The sequence below is a fragment of the Phascolarctos cinereus genome, unplaced genomic scaffold (genome assembly GCF_003287225.1).
Source record: "Phascolarctos cinereus isolate Bilbo 61053 unplaced genomic scaffold, phaCin_HiC Scaffold_4;HRSCAF=312, whole genome shotgun sequence".
Lineage (NCBI taxonomy): Eukaryota > Metazoa > Chordata > Mammalia > Diprotodontia > Phascolarctidae > Phascolarctos > Phascolarctos cinereus.
In genome coordinates this window covers 546,652,055-546,672,207 of record NW_027555847.1, presented here as the reverse complement: position 1 = coordinate 546,672,207, position 20,153 = coordinate 546,652,055, and the positions used below count along the sequence as shown (strand labels likewise).

The 20,153-nt window shown below is 40.6% G+C and overlaps 1 protein-coding gene across 1 annotated transcript in view; it reads left to right on the top strand.

The window, feature by feature from the left end:
• The window catches only part of PARD6G (par-6 family cell polarity regulator gamma), a 158,831-nt gene that overhangs the window by 27,956 nt on the left and 110,722 nt on the right, over positions 1–20,153 (top strand). The window contains 1 exon segment of the mRNA XM_020986873.2: positions 16,960–17,182. Within this exon segment, the coding sequence (XP_020842532.1) occupies positions 16,960–17,182 (223 nt within the window).

Sequence of the window (20,153 nt, the reverse complement as noted above, 5' to 3'; positions counted from 1 at the left end):
TGCTTCCAAACCTCTCCTTTCTCAGCAGTATCAAAAGTATAAGCAGAGTTGACTAGGGAATTAGGAGGTGAGATAAGCTGGTTAAGAAATAGAGAGAGATTAATCAGTCAACAAACATTTATCAAACTTAGCTTGATTCGTGCACCCTCTATTTTATGGAGAACTCACACTAGACAAGCGCTCACATGGTGGTCCGAAGAAGCGATATAGGGACACTCTCAAGGTCTCTGTTTCTTAGGTGTAACATGAGACACACTGGCACAGGACTGCTCAGAATGCCTGGTTCCCTGGATAGTACCATTGGGGAAGATTTCTAAATGAAATCCAGTCCTGCAGTATAGCTGCCTCCGCCTGAGAATCCCCTTTAAATGATCCAAGTCCGTGACTGCAGGCCCCCTGGGCAGCCCCCCTGCTTCGGACTGACCCAGGTGGTCACTTAACAAAACTGGGCTATCCACCGGAAAAAACGGGCACATTCTCAAAAGGTACTGCTGCATCCTGCACACAGAAATAGTTCCCAACTTCACCTAAGGGAGCCATCAAAAGATTCTGCTTTTAGAGAACAAGAATAAACAATAATGATGGTGTCAAACCCAGGAGATATTAGGCGAGGTATATCCAACTCCCCTCCCTTACTGCAGGTACAGAGAGAAAATGTTCTTTTCTTCAATCCATTAAATGCATAAATGAAAGTAATATGCTGTTTTCACTGGCACAGGTTCAAGGTCAAACCACTGATAGTCTAAGATAGTCTAAGTCATGCTCAAAAGAAAGGCAAGATGCACAGATTTAGAGAATTCACCCCAAATGTTCACATGGACTATTTGTGCCTGACCTGTGGTAGAGCATTCCGAGCTCATATTGGTCCAATCAGCCACAGTTGACACACTGTAACTTGACTCTAACATAGTGATGTCACTTTGGTCCTCTTTGAGAAAGGACAACTAACCACTACCATGTGCCAAGTAGACATGCAGCTAAGTGAGCAACCATGTATCTTGCTACTGATACAGTCTATTCCCTGTCAGACTTCCCAAGTTCTGTAGTGTATCACAATTTATAGTTGAGATTTAGAGAAGGGAGCCTTGATCAAGGAATGGGGGTGTGGGGGTATGGGAATCTATTCTTCTACCACTCCTGACCACTACTTACCACCTGTGTGTCTATGGACTAGTCCCTTCACATCACTGAACTTTTTTCCTCCTCTGTAAAGGAGGAAAGAGCCCATAACTAAGGTAGAACAGCCAAGGTTTTGCTCCAAGGCACCAAATTTCGAGGTCTGTGTTGACAACACTTGAAGTATTTCAGCATCATAGAAATCGTGGAGCTTAGCATATTAAGATAGCATGAGTAATTAATTAGTTCAAACCAGAAGCTACCAAGTGGTGGACTAAGTTCCTATCTGGCCATGCCAGATTTCCTTCAAATATCTGAGTTCTCCATAGCTCCCTAAACAAAGTAAGTATGAATTTTCTACCTCTTGTCTACACACACACACAAATGACTTCATTTATAGAGTGATTTCTTTGTATTTCCTCTCATGGTATGATTTGAAGTCAATGAATGAATTGGAGACAGGCCAGAGTAAAAGTGAATTCAGATGTCCACAGTTTTCATTACTCTTAAGAGTTATATAGAAAAAAGTGAGAGCTGGCTATTTAAGGTTGTTTTTGTTTTTATAGGTTGCATATAAAAACTTGTTGATTATCACTCTGGCCTTATTATGTCAGTTTATTTTAACCACTCCACAAACATATACTTTAACCTGGAGGTTTTAAAAGGTGCCTTTTGAATTGCAACTGTAATCACAGTAGTATATAGCATAGATTTGAAAACACACTTTTCTGCTGACTTTTTGAAAACCCAAAGCAAGTGACTGGTATAAATTATATTTGTTACCCAATATTCCATTAATTTTTTTTAAAAAAACATTTTAAATAGTGAAGCAGCACTATAATTCTGAATTCTTTAAAAGTTTGAAAACTAAATATTTAAGGATTTGTTTTGGAAATATTGAAAGAGGAGAAGAGTGCTCTATTTAGGAAGAGTTTTAGAAATTTTACTCTTCTATATCTTGTTGCTTCTAGAATCTGTTTTCTAACTTCCTTAAAAATATCTGTTGTTTCCTTAGCATTTACACTGTGAGCTGCCACAGTAATTTAGATTCCTATTATCTCATGCCTGAAGTTTTATTAAAATGGATTCCCATTTGGTTTCAGTAGATTAGAGCTCAGGTCCAACCTACTCATTTTACAGATGGCCCTGGGGAGAGGAAGGAGAAGTGAAGAGAATCAACATCAATATAGCACCTACTATGTGCCAGACTTTGTGCTAAGTTCCTCCTCATTTTTAAAATAATCATTCTCATTTGATCCAATAACCCTGTGAGGTAGGTGCTATCATTATCATCCCTGTTATACAGTTGAGGAAACTGAGGCAAACAGAGGTTAAGTGACTTGCCCAGGGTCAGACAGCTTCAAAGCTCCCAAAGCATAATTTGAATTTAGTTTTTCTGATTCCAGGTCCAGAATTCTACCTACTATGCTAATAATTGCCCAGAGAGATTTCATGAGTTTTTAAAGTGTCACTTGGGTTGTATCATTCCTTTCATTTAAAAACTTTCAATAGCTTCCCATTATCCCACTGAATAACAACCAGTCTCTTTGGCCTGGCCTCATTACCTATTACTTCTCTACATGGAGTCAGCCAGTTTAGAGTACATGCTATTCTACAGACATAAATCGTACTTTCCTGTCGCCATGCTCTTGGTTCATATTGTTTTCTTTAACTAGAACCCTCTTTTTGGCCTTACCTTGCCACCTTCATGTCTTCAAATTCTTTCTATCCTTCAAAGCCCTGATTATTAAATGTTCCCTCCACCATGATACTTTCTCTCGTTCTCTCTTCTCTCTGGACACCAGTGACACTTATTTGTACCACTTATGTAATCTCTTGTATTATGGTAGTTATCTGTACATGCATGTTCCCTTCTTTTACTGTATTATAAACTCCTTAGGAACAGGCACTATGTTATCTGACTCCTCTTTCTCCCAGGATTCTGCATATGTTAGTTAATCAGTAAATACTGAATAAGTGATTTAGAAGAGTGGTTTGCAACTTTTTTGACCATTTAGCCCTATCACTACAGAATTTTTTGACCCCAAAAATGTATGTATTTACTTATTTATAAATTATATACATTTGTTGTTCAGTTGTTTCAGTCATACATATCCTACTCTTTGTAACCCCAACTGAGATTTTCTTGACGAAGATACTGCAGTGGTTTGCCATTTTCTTCTCCAGCTTATTTTCCAGATGAGGAATCTGAGGCAAACAGGGTTAAGTGAGGTGCCCAGGGTCACACAGCTGGTAAATGTCTGAGGCTGGATTTGAACTCAGGTCTTCTTGATGTCAAGCCTGGCACTCTATCCACTGTGCCACCTAGCTGCCAGGCACCTAGGGTTTAGTAAATGCTTTTTATTAAATGCTGACTTTTCCTATAGGCTACAGGGAACCACTGAAAGTTTTTGCTGAGGAATAACATGAGGAAGATTGCACTGGCAGCTGTGTGAAGGCTGTGTTAGAGAGGGAGGAGATACTGGAGGTGGGAAGTTCAGGGAGGAGGTTCTTACAAAACTAGGGTCAAGGTAGTTTGAACAGAGAGGAGGGGACAGTTTTGACAGATTGTAGTAGGAGTAACAGAACTTGGTAATGGATTGGATATGGAAAGTGAGGGCAAGGAGGAGTCAAAGAAGACTAGAATTTTGGGTAACTGGGTTGATGTCAAATGTCTGTTATTTGCCATTTGTCATTTGATGCTGTTAACAGTTTGGAGGTGGAGGCAAAGGTTAGTAGGAAACACTATTAATTCTGCCTCTGATGCTAATTTAAAGTACTGGTGGGACAGCCAGATGGAGATACCTAAACACTTGGGTTGGGTTTTTAATGGGAGCTCAAGGGAGAGACTGGGGCTAGATACAGTAGAGTCATCTTCATGGAATTCATAATTTGTAACCATGGGAGAGGAAGAGATTTTTAACGGAGAAAATATAGAGGGAAAGAAAGAACCAAGGGCATTTATTTTTTGAGTCACCTACGCTTAAAGGACAGGAGAATTCAGTCAAAAGACATTTATTAAGCACTTGCTATGCCAGAAACTGGGGCAACTAGATGGTGCAGTGAATAAGGCCAGCCCTAGAGTCAGAAGGACCTGAATTCAAATCTAGCCTCTGATACTTACTAGCTGTGTGACTCAGGGTAAGTCACTTAATCCTGTTTGCCTTATTTCCTCATTTGTAAAATAAGCTGCAGAAGAAAATGGCAAAAGTCTTTGCCAAGAAATCCCAAACAGGGGCATGGAGAGTCTGACATGACTGAAATGACTCGAAGACAGCAAAAACAACATGTGCACAGGTGACTGTAAAATATATACACAAATAGAAAGATTTTTTTTAACAAAGAGGCCATGGGAGAGGACTCAGGAGGAATCAGGAAAGACTCCTTATAAGAGGCAGATAGGGGCTCCAAAATGTGGAGGATAATCATTATGTCAAGTCCGGCAAACAAGCTGTGCAACGCTATGGAGGTGAAAGATGGCGTGTTCTGTACAGATAAAAGAGAACAATTTAGTTAAAGTGTGTTAGGGGATTAATGTGTGTTCAGCTAAGAGAGATGTGCTGGAACTGGGCTTTAAATTCCTACGAGAGGAATGAACTTTCAAAGGGAGATTGCTGAGTGGTGGCAGCAGAGAACAAAGCCTGTTGGGGAGCAAGGAGTCCTTTGAGGGCTTTCTTTTTTGGGGGGGTGGGATTTCTTTAGGCAATTGGGGTTAAGTGACTTGCCCAGGGTCACACAGCTAGTAAGTGTCAAGTGTTTGGTCTGAGGCCGCATTTGAACTCAGATCCTCCTGACTTCATTGCGCCACCTAGCTGCCCCTGAGTCCACTGTTTTTCAAAGAGGACCAATGCAGCAGAGGAACATCTCACTTTTGTGAGGGTGTCAGGACATATGGTGTCTTCAGGGGAAAGCCAGGTTTCAGTTGGTTCCCTGATTGGTCCTACTGATGCTTGAGATGTGGCTGAGGGGGACAAGCTGGTATAAAGGGGGTGTGGAAGTACCTTTAAGTCAAGAGTTCTTAATCTGGGCTTTGATGTATTCATTTCAGGGAATCTGTGAACTTGTATGCAAAAAATTTACTTCTTTTCACTAACTTGTAACTGAAATTTAGCACTTTTTTGAATTATGAATGTAGGCAACAACCTATTCTGGTAGCTCCACCAGGCTGGCAAAGGAGTCTATGATATCACACAATAAACATTTATTAAGTACCTACTTAGCCAGGCATTGTGTTAAGCCCTAGGATACAAATTGGAAAAAGACAGCCCTTGCCTCCTTAATAGGAAAAGACTACACATGAAAGGAAGCTGGAAAAGGATGGGGGCAGGGGAAGAGAAGACACCAGGGGGTGCCTGGCTCAGGGGAATCTTGTTCTTTGAAGCTGAAATCAGGCAGAGCTGCCATGAAGAGTTGAGTGACCTGGAGGTTGGATTTCTGTCCTCTTTTGCTGTTGTTCAGTTGTTTGACCCCATTTGGGGTTTTCTTGGCAAAGATACTAGAGTGGTTTGCCATTTCCTTCTCCAGCTCATTTTACAGATGAGGAAACTGAGGCAAAAAGGCTTAAGTGATTTGCCCAAGGTCACCCAAGCTAGCAAGTGTCTGAGGCCAGATTTTAACTCATGAAGGTGAGTCTTCCTGATATCCAGCCCAGGGCTCTATCCACTCCACCACCTAGCTGCCCCATGTGTTGATAGGCCACACATTTCCTATGAAGGTCTCCCTCTCATCAATGAATGTATAATATTCATAGGAGATTGAGCCCAAAGTTTATGAGGAAAATGTTCTGTTCTTTAGTTATATTACTATTTAATTAAAAGCTCTTGTTATTAAAAAAAAAAAGGAATAGTTCCACTTGTCTGAAAAGTCCTTAGAACAAAAGATGTGTTGTTTTTGTTCCCTCCCCCCCCCCCCCCCGCCCCGTGCTGATATTTCTCCACCTTCTCTGTTCAATCCGAATTTGATAAGTAGGTAAGCTTCCTTTGCTTCACTTCCTAGTTGAGTCAGTAGGTCTAAACGAGGTCCTTTTGTTTATAATGAGGGGAGGTCCTGCTAGAGAGCCCAATCTGTTCTAGTGTTTATTATGTTGTCGTTAAGACCACATCAGCTTTTGTCTTTTTTTTTTTAATTAGGAGATTGACATTTAACAATGTAATCTAAAAAAGACACTGCCTTTGTCCATGTAAATTTTAAGGCTTTGTCCTTCCGAGCTGAGGGAAAGAGATGGGTGAGGATATTACTGTAAGTGTAAAAGACACTCTGCCTCACCCAATTTTTAAGCCACAGTTCTATTTACAAATAGAACTTGAGGGCCTACTGTGTGCCAGACACTGGTGCATTGTGTATGAAGCTAATTTATACACCGACCACATGGATTGGCATTTTGTTCCAGTTTATGTCTGTGGCTAATAAGTAAATACGGAATTGTTCTTTGTGGCTTCTGGAGTTATTCTTGTAACTCTGTCCTCACCTTGCTTCAATGTCTCAGTTTATCTGTGTTTGTCTATCTCTGTGTGTCTCTGTCTCTGTCCCTTTTTGTGTCTGCTTCCCCTACTCTCCCAGTCTCTTTTCTCTTCTCTCTTCTCTCTTTCTTTCTCTCTCTCTCTCTCTCTCTCTCCTGTCTGTCCACATCTGCCCTGCCTACCTCTGCCAGCCCACCTTACTTCTTCCTGCGCCCATGTAATCTGTTGTAGAATTTTTTTTGAGGAACACATATTGGTCAGAGGCATTGAGGCTCTGTGCTAATTTTCTATTCTGTTTATTTTGTTAGAATCTTAGCTTTATGGCCAAACTGAAAGATGACCTCAGGTCATCTTAGAAACAATTTTCCTGCTGGGGCAGAGTTTGGTTGTAGAAGGCTGTCTGCTGCTGACTCCTAGAGCTGCCAAACCCCATCCACCCTGGCTTTGGAATCCTACCACAAAACAGCATATACCATCCAGTCAGCCAGGCATCAAGAGAAACAGTATTAGTTGGCATCCTCTTCCAGGCTGCCTTCCCTAAATCCTCTCCTAATTCTCCTGCAGCCAAGTAGAAGTCTCTTAAGGATCCTTAAACTGGAGGATAATTCCACTTTAGAGTCACACCTCTGATCCAGCCTCAGAGCCAGCTGTGGATGTGAAGGAGGGTGTCCTCCAGCCAGTGGCCCGTCTACCTCCACCCTGTAGTTCTATGACAGAGAGTGTGATGACGGGCATTTCTTTTTTGTTCTAATTATTTCTATTTTGATATTTGTCAGAATGAAATTTGCTAGTGTTGCCAAAGATGGGGGGAAGATGAATCCTTCTGTGATTTGGGGGATGAAGAACAATGATCACTTCATTTTATTATGTTCACATGTATTTTTAAAACCAGGAAAAGACTTCTGAGATTAGTAGTAGAGGCCTACTCAAAATGCCGGAGTTGAATTCTTCTACCTGGAGATTTTTGTTTTCTCTTGGCTGGAAATAATGATAAAAAATAATACCTTTTCATTCCCCACATCCCTTTTTTGGATGGTGTTAGCCATAGATACTGCTTGGTTGGAACTTCTTTGAGACTATATTAAGCTTTATGTCAGCTATGGTTTCTTTAGCTAACAGAGGGCACAGATTAAGTAAGCAAGGTGACACAAATTTTGTTTATGAATTCTCTCTGTAGCCCTTGAAGAAAATTATTTGACCTTCATTAAATAAACTGATTTGCTGGTAGATAAGAGAAGGGAAAAACTGAGTTGAATCTTATGGGGTTGGTGACAGTGTAAAGGAGGAGGAAAACAAATAAGTCATTAATATTAGTAATGTTATTTTTTAGCCAGATGAAGTTAACTAATGGTTACTAGTCCCCAGAAGTGGCTTGCATTTCTGCACTGCTAGAAGAGATCTAGAGGGGCAGCTAGGTGCTGCAGGGCATAGAGCACCGGCCCTGAAGTCAGGAGGACCTGAGTTCAAATGCGGGCTCAGACCAAACACTTGACACTTACTAGCTGTGTGACCCTGGACAAGTCACTTAACCCCAATTGTCTAAAAAGCAAAAAAAAAAAAGGAAAAAAAATAGAAGAGATCTAGAATGATACAGCTCAGGTTGAACATATAAACAGTATAAAATGTACAGTATAAACATACAGGTTTGAAAGTTTTAATCATTATGATATGAGTTAAAGACAAAACCTGGTAGGTTTTTTTCTTGGGGGAGGGGAGGAAATTGTAGAAACCAGGGACTTTTTCCATCAGAGGAGAGTAATAACATCTCATAAATCTAAGAACCACTAAAAACTGACAGATAAATAGATGAGCATGAACCTGAGATTGACAATTTGGGTTGAGGTTGGGGGAATATGTAAGATGGAAACATTTTGAGTAAATTCAAGAAACATCCTAAAAGTATGTAAGGCACTGTTCTAGGTGCTAAGGGCACAAAGGTGGAAAATGACCCAAAGCTCCTGATTCTAGAGCCCTCATTCATATGGTCATGGGCAAGTCATTTAATTTCTTTATGTCTCAACATTCTCATCTGTAAAGTGGAAATAATATCTTTAGTGCCTGTCTCATGGGATTGTTGTGAGGATCAAATGATATGAGATAAAAGCACTTTAAAAATTGTGAAAGTTAAAAAGTCAGTTCTCTGGTTTTCTCTCTTTTTTTTTCATCTGTAAAATGAGGTTGACAATATCAAGAAATTTCAGGAAGGAAGGTGCTAATTACTGGGAAGATCAGGAAAGACTTTGAGTAAGACTCGGTACCTGATCATGTTTTGAAGAAAGCTAAGTATTCTAGAGGGCAGTTGGGTGGCATACTGGATAGAGCACCAGGCTTGGAGCCAAGAAGATCTGAATTCAAATCCAGCCTCAGACACTTAATAGCTATGTGGCCCTGGGCAAGTCACTTAACCCCTATTTGCCTCAGTTCCACATTAGTAAAATGGGGACACACTGAAAAAGGAAATGGCAGTGGTTTGCCAAGAAAACCCCATGGACAAAGGTCCACACGGTCACAGAGTCAAGCACTGAATGACTAAACAACAAAGAGGTATTTTAGAAACATAGTGAGGAAGGAATTAATTTCATATCTGGAAGATTACTAGTGTAGGATGCGTACACACATATGTGCCATTTATAGCAAACAGCTAATAGGTGTGTGTGTGTGAGAGAGAGAGAGAGAGAGAGAGAGAGAGAGAGAGAGAGAGAGAGAGAGAGAATATGAATACATTATGGGAAGGTTAGGTGGGAACCTTACTGTGAAGAGCTTTAAATTCCAGGCTGAGGATCTTTCTTGAATTTTTGGGTGTAGGAGGGTAATATGGTCAATTCTGTATTTTGGGAATATTCATTCACTTGGCTGTTCTGTGGAGGACTGGAGAGAGGAGAGACTGGATGGAGTCAGGGAGACCAATTAGGAAGCTATCAGAGGTAGGCCAGGAAAGAGGCGATGAGGTCATGTATGAATCAGGTAGTGACTGTGTTAAAGCTGAAGGGGAGAGATTCCAGAGATGTGGAATTAAGTTCTATGAGACTTGGCAACTGGCTGGATATGGAGATTGAAGAATGTGAAAAAATTAAGGGTGACTCTCCCTCGGCTTCAAACCTGAGTGATAGGATTGCTATATCACCCACAGAAATGGAGGCATGTGGAAGAGGAATGAACCTGTGGGAAATGTAAGAGGTTCCATTTTGGATTGTTGAGATGGAGATGAAGTCCATCTGACAGCAATCTGGAGACTAAAGTTGAGGGGAGAGATGAAGTTTAAGGATAAAGATTTAGGAGTCTGTTAGCATGGACTTAAACTCTGATGAGATTAAACATTTAGAAAGTAATTTAGGCCACCTTAGGCTGGGCTCTGTGCTAGACCCTGAGGCTACAAAGACAAAAAGAGGTGACTGGCATATAAGTAAATAGGAGGTGTGTACAAAGTCAATATGTGGTGCTTAGTGGAGGGGGAGGTGGGGGGACCCTTTGCCCTCTAGGGAATCTAGAAAGTGCCTGAGCTGAGTTTTTAAAACAATTTAGGGATTCTAATAGAGGTGACAAAGGAGTGTATTTCAGATGAGAGGGAGGACTGTCTGGGCAAAAGCATGGAAATGGGGAATTGTAATATCCTGTCTGAAATAGAGCAAGTTCGAGCGGACTTTTGAATGCATTTTGGGAAGCAATGTGTAATAAATCTGGAAAGATAGACTGGAGACAGATTGTGAAGGGCTTTAGATTCCAGAGGATTTTGCATTTTATTCTAGAGGCAATACAAAACCTAGGGAGAGACTGCAAGTGATAGAAGGGAATAGAGTCTTCTTGAATTTCAATTTTTGCTTCTTCTCTTTCCTCCCACAACCAGTTACCTGGTTGTCTTAAGTATTTCCGACTTATTCTGTATATAGCTTATTTATATACAGTTTTCCCTTCCACATTAGGGGATAATCCATGTAAAATTTTTTGTCCTCCCTTTGAACCAAAGAAGAAGCTTTAATTTTTTCTTTTTCTTTTTCTTTCATGGGGTGTTTATAGTACCTTATTATAAATTTTGGTTGATATTATGTAACACTATACATATATTTCATGCATTTCTGAAATTCTAAGCTTTTTCTGTGTCATCTGCTGGCCTTCCCTTGTTGTCTGTGGCTTCCACAAAACTCCCCCACAATTCCGATTTAATTTCTTATGGTGACCCTCAATACATCAAAACCACAATGGGGAAAATAGAGATGTGGAAGGGATAACTGTCTATTTGCTTGTCTCCTCCATTAAATCGTGAACTCCACGGGGGCAGACGCTGCCTTTTGCTTCCCTTTGTGTCCCAAGCACCTAGTATACTTTGTGACACATAACTACTTAAAAAATATTTGTTGACTGACTGATCCTAAAAATAATAGGGATCCACAAGAGTTTTTTGAGTAGGTGGAGAGGGTTGAGAGAACATTCCAGGCATAGGAACAGCTTGAGCAAAAGCAGAGAAGGAAGCAAGTATATGATATGCTGGAGTGGGGTAGAGATAGTTCAGACCAGTTTGGCTAGAGCCAGAGTGAATGGGTAGGAGCAATATGAGCTAAGACTAGGAAGGTAGGGTGGGACAAGATGATAGAGGGCATTGAAAGCCAAGCAGAGAAGTCTGACTTTACTTCAGTAGCAATAGGAACATACTGAAGTTGTTTTTTTTTTTAAAGTAAAGGCATAAGAAAAATTAAGTTAAAGGCATAACATGAAAAAAAAAGGCATAACAGAAAAAATTCTGGCAATGGTATAAAAGATTTGGGGGAGGCCACTGGAGTGGAGGCAGGAAGATGTTAGAATGTTATTATAATAGTTTAGGCAGGTGATAATGAGGGCCTAAACCAGGGTGGTGCCATTGGGAACTGAACAGAGAGAAGAGATGGAGAGGTGGCATCAATAGAACTTGGTGACTGGTTGTGGGAGGAGAAGGAAGAGGCAAAAATTATTCTAAGGTTCGGAGCCTTTGGTCCTTAGTAAAATAATAATACCACATCAGAAAAGGGGAGGCTCAGATTATGGGCTCAGTTTTGAGCTTGAGGTGTGGATAGTACAACCAGAGGGAGGAATTTAGGAGGTGTCTGGAAACTAGAGACTGGGACTCAGGTCTAGATTAAAGATAACAATGTGGGAATCATCTGCCTGGAGTTGATAAGCTCTGGGAGTAGATGAAAAGGCCTAGTGCTAGAGGGATTGACTGGGGGCATGGGGAGGGGAGTGGTTGCTGGATTTACCAATTCCAATCCCAAAACACCTTGTTTAGTCTGGGATGATTTTAGATGATAAGACTACAGATTTAGAGCAGAAGGAGACCTTAGAAGGAGACCTAATCCTAGGAGTATAGATTTAGAACTAGATGGTATCTTAGAAGTCATCGAATCCAGTCTCCTCCTCATTTTAAAGATGAGCAAACAAGGTCCCACAGCTAATAAGTATCCAAGCTGAAATTTGTACCCACTACACATTGAGCACTCTCTTTCCACTCTGTAGTCCTGCCTGTGGCCCAACACTTTCATTTTTACAGTTGATGCTTAAGAGGTATTATTTTTTTCCTTTTAAATTAAATTTTATTTGTTTTATTCTGAAATTAAGAACCAAAAAAATTTCCATATGCAAAGTAGAACGGAAAAAAGGATTATATATGAAACCGTGAATGTCCAGTAACTTCTTATTAAAAAAAAAAACAAAAACAAACCTATATATTAAATTCAACATAGTTTTAAAGCTGTCCTGCTTGTCTCTTTCCTTCTGAATTTATTTCTGTTCTCTGCATTAAAAAAAAAGTTTCAACAGCCCATTTTTTTTGGGGGGGGGGAATGGTGGTTAGGTGACTTGCCCAGAGTCACACAGTTAGTGTTATGTGTCTGAGGCTGCATTTGAACTCGGGTCCTCCAGACTCCAGGGCCAATGCTCTATCCACTGCACCACCTAGCTGCCCCCAAAACCCATTTTTTAAGGGAAAAAAAGGCACATTGAATTGTGGAAAAGATTCTGCAATGGCACTCTTGGGTTCTAGTTTAGGCCCTGCCATTGAATGGTCTATGACATGCCGGACCCAATCCTTGATTTATCAAATGGAGAGTTTGAACTAGGTGGTCTCAAGTAGACCTTCAAATTCTGCCACAGTGTGATTCTATTAAAAGAATTTCTAGTTGCTACAGCCCACAGAGGCCTGGAATAGGAGTTGTTGAGATTCCCCACAGGGCAGATTCATATGACGGTAAGTTTAAATAGAGTCCCTGCCATTTTTAGAGAAACAAGTTAGGACTTGGAGAAGGAAGCATTCAAAAATATATCCTTTGCAATGTTTGAGATGAAAATAGGGAATAATGATATTCTCTTATTGACAGAAAAGGTTTTCTAGGTTAATGAGGCGACTGCTAAATTCAAGTTGGGTTCACATAAATAACTTTGGGAGTGTACAGAGATGGAAGAGAGGAAATAGAATATTTGCTGTGCCTGACATTCAAAAGAGCAACATTATTTTGGGTGGCAGTGAGGAAGGAATAGTCTCTTCAGCTAAAATGGTTTGATTGGGGGTGGGAGCGGAAGAAGGAGGACGGGAAGAACAGACCAAAGGGAGGGATGTAGCAAGGGGGCAGGTACAAGTTCTGCCCTGTTCAGTGAGTGCTTGCCCTCTGCCCTCCTTACCAATTATCCCACAAACACTGAAGGACGAACCAGGGGCCAGAAAAGCTTGCTCCACCTGTTAGATGGGTTGAGGTGTCATATCCTGTGTTTTCTCTGGAGGAATTAGACTGAGAATGAGGCTTCCTCTTAGCCTCCAGTCGTTATCCCAGTTTGCAGCATAGGCAGGAATATCCATGGCTGCTGGTCTGTGATTCTTTGCGTTTTCCTTTCCTTTTCCTATGGCATTTTGGGCATTTATGGAAAGCTGAACTGCTGTCCTCCCAGTTATTTTACAAGAGTATCTTCGACCTTCCTCTATGCTCATACCACTTGGTGTTGTTCAAGTGGATAAACATTTATTAAGTGTTTACTGTGCGCAAGGCACTGGTAATACTATATTTGAAAAGAAAAAAACCAACTAAATAGTTCTAGCCCTTGAGGTGTTTATATTCTACTGGATTCTCAGATTCCCACTGCTTATCATGATGACTTTTTAACACAGATTACACCTATGATTTTACTGGTGTAGGCACCAAATGAGATAACATGCAAAGCACTTTGTAAACTTCTAGTTATTATTATTACCCTTAATAATAATAATAATAATAATAATAATAATTAGAGGCAGCTAGATGGCTCAGTGGATAGAGCTGTGGGCCTGGAATGAGGAAGTTGTTCAGTCCCTTTAAGTGTCAAGTGTTTGGTCTGAGGCCAGATTTGGACTCAGGGCCTCCTGACTTCAGGGCCAGTGCTCCATCCACCTAGCTGTCCCTTCAGTCCCTTTTTAGTTATATCCAATTTTTTGTGACCCCATTTTTGGGTTTTCTTGGCAAAGATAATTGAGTGGTTTGTCATTTCCTTTTCCAGTTCATTTTACAGATGAGGAAACTGAGGCATACAGAGTAAAGTGACTTGTCCAGGGTCACACAGTCTTATCAGTCTTTCTGATTCCAAATCCAGTGTTCTATCCACTTTGCCAGCCAGCTGTGTGACTGACCTTAGACACATCCTCACTCACTGTGTGACCCTGGGCAAATCACAACTTCTGTTCGTCTTAACCCACTGGATAAGGACATGGCAAAACACTTCAGTATCTTTCCCAAGAAAACCCCACGAACAGATGGTCCACAGGGTTACACAAGAGTTGGACATGACTGAACAACAAATTCCTGGTGTGGAAATTTCCTCCACTGACAGAGAACTGCAATTCCTTAACTTTATAATCTTATAAGTTGTCTGGAAGCTCTGAGCAGTGACTTGCCCGGGATCACGCAGCTAGTATGTGTCAGAGGCCAGATTTGAATCCACTTCTGTACTCCATCCACTGTGCCATACTGCATCTCGGGGTTGACCCATTTCTTAATAATTTCCTGCTGGAAGTTAATAGTGGAAAACAACAGCCTCTCTTGCTGTGCAATCTGAAGATAAAGTCCTTCACACGAGCACCTCGAATGCTTTTCTCTCCCTACCTCTTGAAGGGATCACACTCTCAACAGTATCTTTGACATCTTGGTGTGCTATTTTGAAAGGAAGTGGGGTTTTTTGTTCCGACAAACTTTACCTTTGACCCAAAACAAAACAAAACAACAATCATTTAAATTTTGGAACATTTGGTGCATAGTTTTCTGAAACGTCTTGTTAGCAGGAATCAGAAAGAGTGAGACTGACCAGCATTGTTTCTTGTTGCTTTTCTAGCTTGATCAGCAACTTAGGCAGCCAGGTTGAGGCTTCTGTTTGTGACCTCAATACATTTCTGATCGTAGACGGTTTACACCAGGGACTGCTCTGAAATAATTCCAGAACTTGAACCTGCAGATGCAGCTGCCTGTTTCCTTGGTTCCTTTTGGGGGCATTTCCTAAACATAGGGCAGTCCATAATAACATCTGCTGTGGTGAAAATTTAACTTAAGATGAGTTTTATTAGTGCTGAAATTTGGCTAAAGGCCTCCTGTTGCCCCATTCCAAAGGGACAGCTCCCTTTAGGTTAGCAGGTAGGGGAAGGATTGGGGAGAGTCAAGGGGCTATATAAGGCAGATTTTGAACGAGTTAAATTACCTTTAGCCAACCTGGACCACGGACAATAATGCACATCTGCATGTGAACCCTAGACCTCATTATGGATGCATTGCCTTTGTCTGCACATAATGGGAATCAGTTTCCTCATTTGTAAAAGGAGGGGACTGGCTGACATTCCATGAGTCTATTTTATATGTATATGAGTGTGTTTTGTAATGCATTATTCTACAGATGCAAGTTATTACTATTTTTATGGTCGTTACACAATCAACTGAAATCCCACTTTTGCCTTATCTTGGAAGAGAGGTGATCCTGGCTTCTTAAAAAAAATAATCTTTCCTTTTTACATCACCTTCACATATCTAAAGGTACCCTTCCCATGTGCCCTTATTAAAAAAAAATTAAGTTTAAAAACCCACTTTAGCAAAAAACAAGCCAACACAGCATCTGATTGTGACAATATATGCAGCGCTTGACACCCCAAATCCCCTACCTTTGCAAAGAGAGGAGACCCTGGCTTCTGGAAAGCTGTACTAGCTTCTTGGACAGGTCTTGTGACTATGTATGTATGTTCTGAGGATCAATCAGTCCATCAACAAGCGTTCTATGTGAGGAATGATGATGAGCTAGCTACGTTGGAAGAAGTTCATTACCATGTTGGTGACAGAAAAGGTGGTCTCTGGACTATCACCTGCGTCCTAGAGTACTTTACAAATATTATCTCATTTGGTCCTTACAACAACCCTGGGAAGTGCTGTTATTATCTCCATTTTACAAGTGAGGAAACTGAGGCTGGGAGACGTTCAGTAACTTGCCTAGGGTTACCAGCTAGGAAGTTGCCTGAGGCTGGACTTGGAACTCAAATCTTCCTAATTCCAGGTCTAGAGCTATGCTACCTAGCTTCCATATCCTTGAAGTATGGCACTGACTAGGCTACTACTTGATGCTGTAATAATTGGACTCCATCCAAGGGAATTCAGCGTCTGTGACAGTGAACATCCACCCAGCCAAACCCTAAACTGGGGTCAGTGTATGCATCTGCTAGGTCAACCTAGTTAGGAAGGGAAAGACTAACATTTTGCATAGCAAATTACTACTATGCCAGTAAATAAGGCTTCATTAAACTTGCTTTTAAATGCATGTTAGTAATGTACTGTCTCTCTTGCATAGATAGATAGCTGTGCCCCAAGAACATAGATTCTTTCCATGCCTTCCTGTACCTCTGAAAAACAGAGGATAATAGCAAGCACAAACCAGATGGCAGCTGAGTGGTACAGTGGATAGAGTGCTGCGCCTGGAGTCAAGAAGACCTGAGTTTGGGGTAGCTAGGTAGCGCAGTGGATAGAGCTCTGGCCTTGAAGTAAGGAGGACCTGCGTTCAAATCTGGACTCAGACACTTGACACTAGCTGTGTGACCCTGGGCAAGTCACTTACCTCCAATTGCCTCACCAAAAAGCACAAAACAAACAAACAAAAAGCAGCAACAACAAAACACAAACAAGACCTGAGTTCATATGTGACCTCAGACACCTACTAGCTGTGTCTGCCACCATTTTCCCAACTATAAAATGGGGATTATAACACCAACTACCTTGCAGAGTTGTGAAGATCAAATGGGATAATACTGGTAAAGAGGGTAACACAGTGCCTGGCCCATAGTAGGTGCCATGTAAATGCTTATTCTGTTCCCATCACATGTCCACTCACTTACTGCCTACTCACCGTCTTCTCTTTCTTATTGTAGTTTGGGGCCGAGTTTCGAAGATTTTCTTTGGACCGTTATAAACCTGGGAAGTTTGAAGACTTCTACAAGCTTATCCTTCACATCCATCACATCTCCAACATGGATGTGATGATTGGGTATGCCGATGTGCACGGTGACCTGCTGCCCATCAATAACGATGACAACTTCTTCAAGGCTGTCTCCAGTGCAAACCCACTGCTCAGAATCTTCATCCAAAGACAAGGTATCATAAATTCTTCACTCTCATATTATGGCTTCTATTTTCTCCACTTTCTCAAGGTTTCATGTTGCCTTTTCTGTTCCATTGTAGTTTGTGAAAATTAGGAGCTGTAGAAATTAAGATCATGTGGTATGGCATTTAATTAGTTTGATAGAGGAGTTGAAAAGGATTCTGTTTCAAGTAGGATTGTAATTTCTGAGTTTTGGAGAAGAGTTCTGAGTTCCTGGGGAGAGAAATATAATAATTATATTTTTTAGTATTTAATTAGAAGCAAATGAATTCAGTAAAGAAAAGGCAGCAGTCAGCACCTTAAAAATGTAGCTGAAGAACAGTAGCATGTATTTTCCATCATTTTTTTCAGAGTTGGAAAAAAAATGTTAGCTCTAAATTATAACTTTGGTTAATTTTGAACTGAAGCCCAGCATGGTTATAAGTAACAACATAATACCATTATACTTAAAATAATTATTAATGGAGGTTAGTGGCTAAAAAGAGGGTTGAGTTAAAAAGAGGATGATATTCCTGCATGCTCTACAATTGCCTCATCTTGGAGCCTTCTAGTCACTTCTTGGTAGCATATTTGTATTTTTCCCTTTTGTGAACTGGAAATGATCTCTTTCTACCAAAATAATATACCTGCTGAAGAACTGCCCTCAGAAAAAAACTTGATCTTAACCCTGTGTTTGGCGTCTTAGTAAGAAGCAGGTGTGATAATGCTTCATTTACGTAGCATCTTTGAGAAATATTCTTCCTAATTTAAATTTCCAAGTAAATGAAGCTTACTCCTTTAAAAAAAACCTTTTTTTTTTTTGCTTTTTGGTGAGGTAGTCAGGGTTAAGTGACTTGTCCAGGGTCACACAGCTAGTAAGTGTCAAGTGTCTGAGGCCGAATTTGAACTCAGGTCATCCTGACTCCAAGGGCCAAAACTCTATCTGTTGTACTACTTATCTGACTGCCCCCAAAAAAAACCTTTTAAAAATCATTTTGGTTGGAACTCTGTCTAAAGTAGGTTATAAACTCTTCCCTGCCTTCTTAAACAGAGCATAGGGGGATGGTCAGGGATGAGGAATGGACTTGTCATTCCACTGGTATAGGGAGCTCCCATAAGGTAACGCATTCCCTTTACCAATGTAGGTCAGTACCTTCTCTGCTACTTAAAGGCTTAGAAAGTTTTCTGCAATAGAAGTGTCAAATATATAGCCCACAATACTCTTGTGTGTGGCCTGAACCAGATTAAAATGAAGTTCTTATCTGATGTTAACATGTTGATACAGTAATACAAAAAGAAATATATATATATAAATGTGTGTGGTTTTCTAAGTCAACATGCAACCTGCAGGGATCCATGTGTGCAGCGTAGTTGCCTCTGTTTCTATTATGAGTTTGATGTGTTCAGTCGTATCCAGGTCTTCATGACCCTATTTGAGGTTTTCTTGGAAAAGATACTGGAGTACTTTACCATTTCCTTCTCTGGCTCATTTTACAGATGAGGAAACTGAGGCAAACAGGGTTAAGTGACTTGCCCAGGATAGCTTAGCTAGTAAGTGTCTGAGGCGAAATTTGAACTCAGGAAGATGAGTTTTCCTGACTCTAGGCCTGACACTCTATCCACTGAGCCACCCAGCTGCCCATTTTGAGTACAGTACCATGGGGATAGAGCACCAAGAAGTTAGAAGAGTTATTAAGGGTCCTATAGCCAGTATTCATCAGAAATATGGCTTGAACTCAGATCTTCCTGGCTTAAAGGATAGTTCTCTATCCACTGTCCCAGCAGTTTTCAAACTTTTTGGTTCCAGATCCCCTTTATACTCTTAAATTATCAAGTCCCATCCCCCTAAAAGCTTTTATCTCTCTGTTAGAGCTATCCTTATTTACTGTATTAGACGTTAAAATGTCTTTGTGTTATTATGAAAATAGTTTTGACCTCATGGACCCCTAGGGGTCCCCAGCCACACTTTGAGAAACACTGTACTATGTTAAGCTACTAAAATTTAGTCTTTACATAATGACTCTGATCTCTATTACGACCATCGTTGGACTGTCCTATTATACAGTGACATCCATAAGAGCTGTTGAGATGTAGTGTGTTTTTTCCTTCACCAAATGGCCTAAGACTATTGCTTTTTCAATTCTTTTGTCTGATGTTATAGAGTTTAGTCTCCTTCATTCTGGGGCTGTCAGCAATAGATTTGTCTGCTTCTAGCAACAATTCGATCACCTTTTAATTTACTGTTCTTTCTGTGGGCTAAGGAATCCTCACTTTGTTAGAATAGAGCATAAGGTAATAATAGATACATTTTAAATGAGGGCCTAAATAGAATACATCAACTTTGAAGTATATGGTTGCCACATCTGTGTTACTTATTCAGAGAGAGGCCTTTTTTTTTTTTTTGCATCTTGCTTGACTGGGCTGTGTTCCAGAAACAGCTGAAGTTGCCAAAACTGTGACCTCCTAATAAGCAAAATGTTGTTTTGTCTGTGATGTGCCCTACCTCTCTGAATACAACCAGGCCTGTCTCATGTAGATTGTGAAGTTTGCTGTTCATGAGGCATATGTTGGAATGAGGAATTGTGTTGGGTGTCAAGCAAATCCTAAGAATAATGCAAGTAGTTACTATTGCATTATATAGCAAATCCTAAGAATAATGCAAGTGGTTACCAGACTTGAACCTGTGTAGTTGCAGAAAGTTTCGTGGAGTCATCAGGACCAGGAATCAGAAAACAGGCTTGATATCAGGAAAAACTTCCTAAAAATTTTTGTTGTTGTTGTTCAATTGTTTCAGTTGTGTCTCCATTTGGGGTTTTCTTGGCAAAGATACTGAAAGTTTGCCCTTTAATCCTTTTGGACATTTTACAGATGAGGAACTGAAGCAAACAGGGTTAAGTAACTTGCCCAGAATCACTTAGCTTGTAAGTGTCTGAAGCCAGATTGGAGCTCAGGAAGATGAGTCTTCCTGACTCCAGGCCGGGCACT